Source organism: Topomyia yanbarensis, chromosome 2 (genome assembly GCF_030247195.1).
Source record: "Topomyia yanbarensis strain Yona2022 chromosome 2, ASM3024719v1, whole genome shotgun sequence".
Taxonomy (NCBI): Eukaryota; Metazoa; Arthropoda; class Insecta; order Diptera; family Culicidae; genus Topomyia; species Topomyia yanbarensis.
Genome location: NC_080671.1, coordinates 32,619,799 through 32,631,829, shown reverse-complemented (window position 1 = coordinate 32,631,829; position 12,031 = coordinate 32,619,799). Strand labels below are relative to the sequence as shown.

The 12,031-nt window shown below is 36.8% G+C and overlaps 1 protein-coding gene across 1 annotated transcript in view; it reads right to left on the bottom strand.

Moving 5' to 3' along the window:
- Positions 1–3,014: 3,014 nt before the first annotated feature.
- The window catches only part of LOC131682126 (uncharacterized), a 28,869-nt gene continuing 19,852 nt past the window's right edge, over positions 3,015–12,031 (bottom strand). The window contains exon 4 of the mRNA XM_058963361.1: positions 3,015–3,450. Within this exon, the coding sequence (XP_058819344.1) occupies positions 3,149–3,450 (302 nt within the window). The 3' untranslated portion in view covers positions 3,015–3,148. The remainder of the gene's footprint in view (positions 3,451–12,031) is intronic.

The following is a 12,031-nucleotide window of genomic DNA, read 5'->3' as shown; positions in this document are numbered from 1 at the left end:
TTGGTCGAACTACACCGAATAACAACACGACATAACATACACACAATCTGAGTAAACGGACATCTTGATAAAGTTGTGCAGTGACGCCAATCGTGGTCCAAAATTATATGATTGATTTAAACAGTTTTCGCACGACGAGGGGTTTCATAAGCCGAAACCAGAAACTTAGGCAGAACCTGACAGCTATGCGTTTAGCAAGAACTAACCGACAAGAGAACACCAAAATTTCGATTTCTTGAGAAAGGTCCAATAAGGACCGAAACGTCGGAAGAAGAGAACATACAGGAGTTCTTTATTAAACAACAGACTGAAACGCCGATTCCTAACCTAAAGAAATAAAACATAAACAGTCGAAAACACAGCAAATTTTATTTTACAGCAAATTTCAAGTCGGAGCTTAGGGTGTTTCTTCGAAATACAGTTTTATTCCAATAACTTTTGGTGTATTCATTAAAAACTGAAGTAGTCTTCAGACAACTTTAAGATAGTTTTAAGGCGAATAATTTGTCTCAAGACACCATATATCTCGTTATTTCCGTTGAAAAGTTATGAGCACATTTTCGCCAAAAATGAGGTTGTTTGGAATGACAATATCACTCATTTGGTGCAAATAAAAGATAATTCTTTTTGAACTAAAAATAAGGTCATGATTTGAGTCATAATTGAGCAAAAAATGACGAATGCAATATTTTTTAAAATTTCATAAAATTGATTTAAAAAAAATTTATTTCTGAAATATTAGGTGCTTATATTTTCTGAACAATAAAAGCTAGAGTTTTGATGTATTAGAAGAAAATGCTCGTCTTCAAAAACTTTGAAAACCATCTGAAGGATGGGTTGAAAAAATTGAAAACTGAAAAAGTTATATTAAAAATTTGGTTTTTCCTGAATTGACTCTTTGTAATATGTTTAAATTACTTTCACGGTGAACAATATAAAAATGTAGTTTCGTTTTCATGATAAAATATTGCACTTTACAATACTTTTCTATTATTTTAAATAGTGGGTAGGGTGGCTCTAATTTTTTTAAAATCAGAAAATTAACTTTTTAATCGTTCGAGATAGAGTTTCGCTGTCTTCCAAAAAATTGAAGAAAATAAAATTTTAAAATACTTTGTCGAAGACACTGAAACTCTATGTCGTGTACTTTTCATTTTACAAGAAATTTACCAAAAATATTTAGGGTGTTCTTAAAAAATGGTTTTCTTTGAATAACTTTTGCAGTTTTGATTTTTCATTAAAATCACTTTAGAAATACTTTCAGATATTTTGAAGGAGAACTATTTGTCTTAATATATTGAGCTTTTAGCTTCATTCCCTAGAAATTTATATATACTTTTTACTAAAAATACACTATTTTTGAGAAAATATTGCAAGATATAAAAAAAAATATCGTATTTGCCATTTTTTTGGTGATCTATACTACAAAGCATGCTATTTCATATGAAAGCAACAGTATTTAATGTTCAGTGCCCGAATCGAAGATAATTCTATTTGAAAAAGTTATATTTTTTATATAAAAGTTTTTATAACTTTAAAAACGAAAAAACTAGTTAGCGTTTTAAAGCAAATTATGCGCCCTAAAATAATCTTCAAGTTGTCCAAAGTGTACTTTAGCGTAAAATAAAAACTTCAAAAGCTATAGAAATAAAACCGTTTTTTAAAGAACACCCTAAAGCTTACATTCGAATTTCTCGTGCAATGAAAAATATAAAGGCTAGAGCTTGCATGTCTTCAGCAAATTTGTCTAAAATGTGTTGCTCTACAACTTCATCGAAGACAGTAAAGCTCTATCTCAAACCGTTAAAAAGTTCTATTTTAAATATTGTTAAATTTAGAACCACTCTAGCATCGGTTTAAACAAAAAGAAGGGCCTTGCAAAGTACAACAACTTTGCCAAACATGTTGTAAGGCTAAGTCATTTAATTTTAGCACTCTGGACCACTGTGCAATGAGGTGTAATAAGAGGTGCGTCACAATCCATAGTGATGTGACAATACTGCATCGAGTTACTAAAGCTCTGTCTTTTGTTAATCTCTGTCGTATTTGAACGTATGTTCATTTAATTTTTGTCCCAATTCTGTACAACTGTTTAAAATATTCTGAGATAGAAATTTGAAACGTACACTGCTTCGACATTAATGCGCTATTGACTGTCTGAGGTGTTGAAGGTGCTTTTATCTATTGGTATGTTGGTAGGATTCCGAGTGTTTTCTGCTTGTTTATTGATTTCGTTCAATACTATACTACCACGTTAAAAAATTCGAGAATTTTTCCGACCGATCATTTTGAAACCGAATCCTTATATTCAGAGGTCAGAAGTATTCTACCTAACAAAAGTAGATTAGTAATGGAATTTGCAATTTGAATAAATTACCTTAATTTCTATTGGAAAAGGAAAACAACTAAATGTTTGTAATTTATCCAAAAAATCTGGACTCTAAGATGGTCTATATAAAATAAGTTCTTAAAAAATAAAAATACATGTACCTTTCCCGATGAATCTGTACTTGTGGCAACACTGGTTATAATCAATTAGAATTAATTGTAATCGAATATGGTATGCCCGCTCATGCAAGGATGGAGTTATGGAAGGAAAGAAGAAATACATGAAAACAATCTTGAACCGCATCTATAGGAGTAGTTTTGTGAATACCAGATATAAATTGCAATAGCTAACGACTTCTTTGGTACTGTACTGATATTCTATATAAATTTACTGAAGACAAAAATGCATAATACTTCATCCCCCACCTGGGATGCATGAAAGTTAGATTTTTTTATCGCGACGCTTCTGGAATTTATCAGAAATCTAAAAAAACACGTATATTTGACCTAATAAAATCACTAATCACTCAAACTTGTCAATCAGCTGATCTCGTAAAAATTCATTCCTCTAACGAAACGAACGTTAGATATCCAGTTTAGTACCTACTTAAACCGGCACTAAATTCCGAATTTACAGCAATTGATGCCCATTCCAGTAATTAAATCAATGCGCCATCCGAAAAAGATCTCTTCACAATTTCAATTTTATTAGCACCATAAACTCACAGCAGAATAGCTAGTGCCTACGCCAGGTATAGTATCAAACAAACTCGATGCGATCGATCCCCATCTCCGCGTTACAGTAGCACCGACGCTTAAGCTATGGCGGAAGCAGTTCCGATTCTTCCGCGCCCTGCACAACACTGTTGGAGATGTCGGTGAAGATTCGGCCCAGATTCGCCTCGAACACCGGTTTGACCTCGTCCAGCAGTAGGTTTGGATTCTCGTTGATCACCCGATTGCCGACCTGTTCCAGGGTCGGGTCACCGCTGAACAGACCGGTTAAATTGAACCGGGCCTTGCCGAACTTGAGCTTCAGATCGATCGGGTTGAAGCGGATGAAGTTTTTACCCCCGACCGGGGCGACCTGGTACTCCATCAGCATGTTGGCGATCGTGTCGTCTGGAAGGTAGTGGAAATTTGTGAGATGTTAGTGTTGTTGATATTTCGTTCGCTTGAAATGATATCGGTGCAGATTTGTTTCATGTAAGATAAGAGTGAAAAAAATATCAAATGGGAAACAATTTTTTAGTATTAAATTCGAGAAGCAATGAGTGACAGTGCGCGGTGTTTAGCTCGAGGGACATACAGTGGCTAAGTTTTAAGAAAAATATTCGAATCCAGTCACACTGTCTAATGAGATCGATGAACGCGTTGGTTGCTGACATTCTCATATCATATATGGATGTCGTATTGTTTCGAAACTTTCGTAGTTATTGGGATCTTGTTTCTAAGGCCTTTCTGTTGTATACTTTAGAGTGGTTTAGTATCAGAAGGATAGCATGTAAATCTATGTTTGTGGTAGAAATCAGGGAAACGTTTTTAGACGTATTAGAATATATAAACCAGTGGAATAATGGCAGAATTACTATCGATGAAAATGATTAACCATCACATCAAAGAGGTGATTCGTGTTTTAAACCACTGCTTCCAGAAATATACATATGATGGTAATTGGAAAAATAACAGAACATTTGAAAGTTAAAAAGTTAATCATGAACATTGTATCAGTATTAACAAAATACCGAACTTTGTCTAAGACACCGACCTCCTCAAAAATTGGGATATATAGATATAGCAAGCTGAAAAAATAACGTGCACTACCTAGGGATCAACTTTAAAAGTATTTGGTTTTCCACAGAAATTCCATTTTGATTCCCTAAATAAGTTTGCCGAAGACATGTGTACAGGTCTTGAGAACATATTCCACGGCTTGATCTGTAGAGTGCGCTACTGCTGACGTGGTTGAACCGTGTCAGCTTATAGCATATCTGAATAGTTAGTAGTCCGTTGCTTGTCATGCAAACCTGACACGTGTGCATATTTTGCCTCTCGCAAAAATGCCTAATTCGTTGAAAAGGATAGCGGGTAATGTCTGGGACATAACCGAAGTGATGTTGAATACACTTAGACTGTTAATTTGAATTCTGTAATTTTTACTTTCTTCTACATGGTTGCATTAAAACTAGCTATTTCGCTTTTTCTAGTAGAAATTCAAATATAATGGTACCCGTACATTAGTACTGGATGTTTGCATTACATTCACATAAATAACTTACGATGTGTAACAAATTTCAAATGTTAGGCTTGCTCTAAAGTTTCAACCTGCTAGGCTAGGTTTCGAGTGGGTAGTACTATCTATTCGCACATTACCCATCGACCCTGATTATTGAAATTAATGTGGAATTCTCGCAATAACTCTACAATTATCACGTATGATAATAACCGACAGTGAATGTATTACTTTTAATAAAGCATTTAACTTTGAGCCGCGAAATTCACAATTAAAATAAGTAAAAGAACATTGAGTCATTAAGCCGAACATAAAATAAACCCATCTTAATGTGGATGTACAGATCCTGTCATACATGCACCTGTTATACAATTAATTTGGTTCTACGTATCGTTAGAAAACTGTGTTTATAGCAGCATATACGATGATACGTAAAGCAATTCGTATCATTTCATCATCATAAACTCATATCAGCTTCCAATAAGCCAACATCTTCTCCTTCGCACAATGTAACCGCATCGATTTTTATTGTATAAAAAAATCGATGCAGCAAAATCGATTTTATTTTTCGAAATTCCCATCACTAACCAGTGAATAAAATCGTCAATCGCACCCGCACTACAGCTTGCCAGCGTATACAACGTAGTGCACTTTGGAGCGCGGGTCGTGATGAATTTATTTGAACACGCCACGTATGATTTAAAATGCAACAGAGCGGCGTCTCTCGCACCCAACCACCCTATCTCTAGCGCAAAGAAAATAGCGTTCCATTTTTTCTTCGGTATGTGATCATTGTATGCATGAAACTGGCGCGCCTGTTCATCATTAGAATATGCATATTGCCCAGAAGAGTTGGATCTAGCATACAACGTTTGCTTACTACGAGGTCAGAAAGCAAACTGACGATTTTTTCATGTGTTCTGCTTTTATACGTGTGTTCCATTTCATTGTATGAGAAAGGGGCAGTCCCAGCAACGCTCACTGCTTGGTAGAATTATACGAGCCAATTATGAAGTTGATAATTACTGCTTTCACAAAGTTCATTATTTCCATTATTTCTAGTAATTGTACATCCTACGGAATTAGACACAAAATTGTTATACATATTTTCCACAAGATAGCCCAAAAATCTTATTTTTTCATTCAGTACAACGACAGATATTCACGTTGAAAAACTCGGGTAAACTTCCAGCCGAATTTTTGAAACGCGGCCCCTATATTAAAACGTTAGAAGTATTCTACTTCAAAATGGCTTATTTTGACATATCTACATATCGCTTGCCACACAAAAGACTTTTTGTGCAATTCGACAGCTTCATCATAGGCCAATACAATAAATTTCCTACGTGAATGTTTATTTCTTTTTTAAATACGGTTTTTAAAACAAAGCTTTCAAAATTAGACCTTGGCGTGGCGGTATAATAATATATGCTGTTACTGTAGAATAAAGCTTCACCATTTACGGTTATTGTGCAACCGCCAGAAGAAACGTAGGTACACAATCGGGAATAGCGAATCAGAAAAGGTGACTATATGTCACTATATGTAAAGGCTATGATGCAAAACCTTAAGGTCCGTCCAGGTTAAGTCTTCGGTACGGGCCAATACCTTGATCTAGGAACTCCGAGCATGTTATTAGTCGCCTCTTACGACATGGGAGCAGGTTCTATTCTCGGCTGAAATAATGCAAAAAGAGTTTAGCCCACCGGGCACCACACGGCTTTCTAACTTGATAAAACACTGCAATTAACCTTTACAGTACCAAGCTAAAATTTTTCTGAAAATTTTGTTTAAATTTTGCTCTCATTTCGTCAATTTTTGACCGAATTGGATGGAACCGGCTTTAAAAGATCTGGAATTTAGTCCAGTTTCTATATACCGAGTAGTGTTCAAATCCGTGGACCGATTCCGGAATTAATCCGAATTCCCTTGGGGTATATCCGGCATCCCAGTGGGGTGACGGACGAGTTTTGAAGAAACATCCCATAAATTTAAGTAATTGTATTTTGAAATGTGCTACATATGACTATTTCCCATTGATCCTTCACAATAGACATGAATTGGACCAATCTTGGCCACCGGAGAACTGTTCCGGGAGAACCTAAGAAAATGTATATATTTTTCTATCATTCCAGCGATTTGGGTTCATAGCTTTATACGAAATGCGAAGTTCTTCCAATCATACGGTTCTACAGCTCCCTCAAGGCCATTCCGGCACCGGTTCCGTACGGATGGACATTTGACGCCATTTTGAAAACCAAGATGTCGGCTTCCGGTTACCTCAAAACAGTGAAAACCACCATCAATATGGGTGTTATTTGAAAGAGAACGGTCAGCAAAAGCCGGAAATTGATAATTGACGCCATTTTGAAAAGAAATGGGGATTTCCGGTTACCACAAAACAGTGAAAAGCATCATCAATATGGGTGTCATTCGAAAGGGAGTGGTCAATAGAAGACAGAAATTGATTTTTGACGCCATTTTCAAAACCAAGATGGCGGTTTCCGGTTATCACAGTGCAGTGCAAACCACCACCAATAATGGCGTCATTGTAAAGCGCTAGCGATCAGCAAAAGCCGGAAATTGGTTTTTGACGCCAATTCGAAAACCAAAATGGCGGGTTCATGTTCCAAAGAAACAGTGAAAACCGTCATCAATATGGGTGTCATTTGAAAGGAGTGTGTCAGCAGGAGACGGAAATTGATGATTGACGCCATTTTGAAAACCAAGATGGCGGCTGCCGGTTTCCAAAAAGCAGTGAAAACTACCATCAATATAGGTGTTATTTGAAAGGGATTGGTGAGAAGAAGTACGAAATTGATTGTTTATGCAGTTTTGAAAACCAAGTTTGCGGTTTCCTGTTACTGCAAAACAGCGAAAACTACCATCAGTATAGGTATCAGAAAGGGGTAGTCATAAAGTTATTTTTGACGCCATTTTCGAAAACCAATATGGTGGCTTCCGGTTACTACAAACAACAGTGAAAACCATAAGTATGGGTGTCATTTGAAAGGGGTGGTCAGTAGATGTAGTGGTGGCGGTGGTACTACCACCTTTGTAACAGGAACACTCTTCATAGCACTGAGCAATCTTTACACGACAAGCATGACGTGTTCAAGCATTACTCTCTGACCATACTCAGCATGCTACTGTACGAAGGGCCAAAAAGGAATTGCGTGGTCGGAAAGTGACTTCGTTTACATGTACTACGGAAGCTGTTGCTTCCAATAACAAGACCATATAAGCCAATTACAATGCAAGCCTTTGTTATAAAAAGTAGCCTGGGGAGAAAATCCTGCGCAATGTTCACGAAATGTTAGCAACAAGAATCTGGATACTCCACTCTTCCTGCCCAAATCGTTTCAATCAGGTGGCTTGATGGTCCCTCTCAATTCCCATGTATTCTATGTAAGGGTCATTCCACGCGCAGTGATCAAGGCACGTGTAATCGACCTTCACGGATTTGAATCAAATTTGGAGGAATTGTTCATCTAGGGCCAATATAAAAAAGCCCAAATTTTTGTGTCTATTCAATCACCCCTCGGGCAATGGGAGCACCCCCCCCCCCCCCGTTTTGGCAAATTGTCAAAACCCTTGATTTCCTTTTGAACATATTTCCGGTTCTATTTACTCTAGAACCAAACCGTAAGATGGGTTTTGAAGAAAATTGTTCAAGGAGTTTAGAAAATATATTAGTTATTGGCGGCAGTGCTGCCAACTATCCGATTTTTTCAGCCAAATAGCAAATCAGCGATATTTTGAAGCAAAAAAACGCCATTTCCCATATAAAATCGCAGGCGCACAACAATAAAAAAACTAACTTGAGTATTCTAAGTTCACACATAATTTATCGTGAAGTAGACGAGAAATTATGAAAAATTACGTTTTTGGTTGCTTTTTAGCAGATCAGGGTCAATTTTTATGACTGTTTGAAGATTTTCTCAATTTTGGCCAATAAAAATGGATTTTTATATGAGAAAATTCGAGTTCTTCCCTTCAAAACAGTGCATCTCAGGATGCGCTCAAATTATATTGAGATTATAAGTGTTTTTTATGTAAAAATATCTACAGAACACGATGGCATTAGAATCTTCAAAATTAAAATATTTGTGATGATAAAAAAAAACTTAATATTTAACTGAAAAAAATCGCATAGTTGGCATCACTGCCGCGAAAAGTTAAGCTCCTTGAGCAATTTTCTTCAAAAACCATTTTTCGAATGGATTCTATAGTAAATAGAGCCGAACGAGCCTAGCTCTCCTTCACAGCTAAGCTTCAAGGAGAGCGAAGTAGGGTGGCCAAAGGTGCTCCCTGGGAAGTACACTGCGGTGACTTCTGGGATCTCTCGCGGGGAGCGAGTAGATCCGGCGATAATTCGCCATCATCGCTAGGGAGGTTCCAGCAAAGGAGCCAAGCTCACCTCCCTAGTTAAAAGTCAAGGACCGCTGCCGGCGCAGCCAGCGACACCAGCAGGAGAACGCGGCCGTTGTGTTCCCGGCCGGTCGGAAGAAACCGCCCGCCTTCCCGCCATCGTCAGAAGCAGCTGATCAACTTCATCGACAGAGTGCAGCAAAGAGGAGATTTGGTGGAATAAAAGTCGGTAAATCTATTAGTTTATATACCTTTTTTTGTTGTGAAACGAAAATCCGTAATTCTGTAGAAACACCTAGGCCGCCCTGAAAAGAAGGGTACGCCGGGCAAACAAGAGCACATACTTATTGTTGGTGTGAAAAATTGCTACTTGGGTGACCGTTCATTTCTAAATAAAACCCATACCGATGATGATTTTGACTATTTTGTGGTATCACCATCTTGCTTTCCAAAATGGCGTCAATCAATATCCGTATCTGCCGACCATCCACTCGCAAATGACTTCCATCTTGATGACAGTCTTCACTGTTTTGTGGAAACCGGAAGCCGCCATCTTGGTTTTCAAAATGGCGTCAATCATCAATTCCCGTCTTCTACTGATCACCCCGTTTCAAATGCCATACTGACAATGGTTTTCATTGTTTCCTTGGAACAGGAAGCCACCATCTTGGTTTTCAAAATGGCGTAAACAACCAATTTTCGTCTTTTGCTGACCACCCGCTTTACAATGACACCATTATTGACGGTGGTTTTCACTGCCTTGTGGAAACCGGAAGCAGCTATCTTTGCTTAGAAAATGGCGAAAAAATCAATTTCTGTCTTCTATTGACCCCCCCCCCTTTTGAATGACACTCATATTGACAATACTTTTGACTGTTGTGGTAACCGGAAACCGCCATCTTGGTTTTGAAAATGGCGTCAAAAATCAATTTCTGTCTTCTATTGACCACTCCCTTTCGAATGACACCCATATTGATGATGCTTTTCACTGTTTTGTGGTAACCGGAAATCGCCATTTTGCTTTTCAAAATGGCGTCAATTATCAATTTCCGGCTTTTGCTGGCCGTTCTCTTTCAAATAACACTCATATTGATGGTGGTTTTCACTATTTTGTGGTAACCGGAAGCCGACATCTTGGTTTTCAAAATGGCGTCAAATGTCCATCCGTACGGAACCGGTGCCGGAATGGCCTTGAGGGAGCTGTAGAACCGTATGATTGGAAGAACTTCGCATTTCGTATAAAGCTATGAACCCAAATCGCTGGAATGATAGAAAAATATATACATTTTCTTAGGTTCTCCCGGAAACGTTCTCCGGTGGCCAAGATTGGTCCAATTCATGTCTATTGTGAAGGATCAATGGGAAATAGTCATATGTAGCACATTTCAAAATACAATTACTTAAATTTATGGGATGTTTCTTCAAAACTCGTCAGTCACCCCACTGGGATGCCGGATATACCCCAATAGAATTCGGATTAGTTCCGGAACCGGTCCACGGATTTGAACACTACTCGGTATATAGAAACTGGACTAAATTCCAGATCTTTTAAAGCCGGTTCCATCCAATTCGGTCAAAAATTGACGAAATGAGAGCAAAATTTAAACAAAATTTTCAGAAAAATTTTAGCTTGGTACTGTAAAGGTTAAGAAAGAAAAATTAGTTGTGTCCAAAATAATTTGGTACCAACTTTTGTGCGACATGTTTTGAACACTATTTATGTTATATTTCTAAGTAAACCTACAAAGGAACCTTTTCAAATACGTAAAATGCATAATCCAACGACAGACAAAATTATTAGATCATCGTGACACCAATAAATTGTACACTTACATCAAATTTGAAAAAAAAAACAACACTACTACCAATTCTTCTTGGCAATTGAAACATTGAAATTAAATCCCATATCCTATTTATAATTCAGTTGAAATGCTTTGTGCCCCTGTAAAACTAAAGCCGGAGACATAAAATACTCCTTCAGGTTCAATTACAAAAATAATTCGGCTGAGCTTTTTTTCTCTACCTATCAGATAAAATATAGTAGGTGGATCAAAACAAATCTAACGATCACACTAATACAGTTACAGATTGGAAAGTACTCTATACCCCCGAAGATTCCTATCACACCACAACGCTAGGATAGGTTTATCACATGCTGGTTCTCCATCGATATGTCCACTCGTTTCTTATTTCATCTAAATTTATAGCTCGGTGATTGTTTCGAAACAATTGAAATTTATTCGAATAACATTCTAAACCTTTTAATAGATATTTATATCTCAGTATGCATGTGCGCCATATGTATGAACAGTAGGGGAGAGTGAGGACACTTGATCCTTGGGGATATTTAATTCCCTGGCCATATCTCATAATCTATACATCAAAAATTACCACAATATAAAAAGAAAATGAAATATTTGGTCGTTTATGATGTTTTAAAAACAAATTCAATGTATAATATTTGGTTTGGAAAAGTTATATAATATTTTAGAAAATATGTGTTAATATCCATCTCGAAGAACTTTTTACAAGTTTTTTAAACAGTTGTATGAGATCGGCAAACTAATTATATATGAATATTTTCAAGTACGATTACTTTCTAAGGCCTATTGTCTAGAAAAAAGCGTGTTTCAAATAAAAAGTTTCACAACACATGCAAAAAAAATAAATTTTGTTCACCTCATACAATAGGTATCTTTGATCCCTGTAACACTGGGTACACTTGATCCCTATCATTAGCTCTATCAAATACTTTCGAAATGTATAGAAATAGAAAAATATCATTTTTAGTCCCAGGCACTATTAATTGATCTAAAATGTTTTTCCGTCAACAAATAATGGTATAAGGTACTGGAGGTTGGAAAAGCCAGTTAAACAGCTCTGATTTACCGAAAATACTTGTCTTGACTTTCTACTGTGATTAAGGTTTGTCGTGCATCTAAAAAGTAGTCTAATTAATTAATTTGTCAGGATAGATGATTAGCTGAACATTCGTGTCTATTAGTCATAGTGTACTTTGTTTCTTCAGTCGTAGTAGGCAAGGGATCAAGTTACCACACGCTCTTATAAAAACTTCGTTTTGACATGATTTTCAAAATA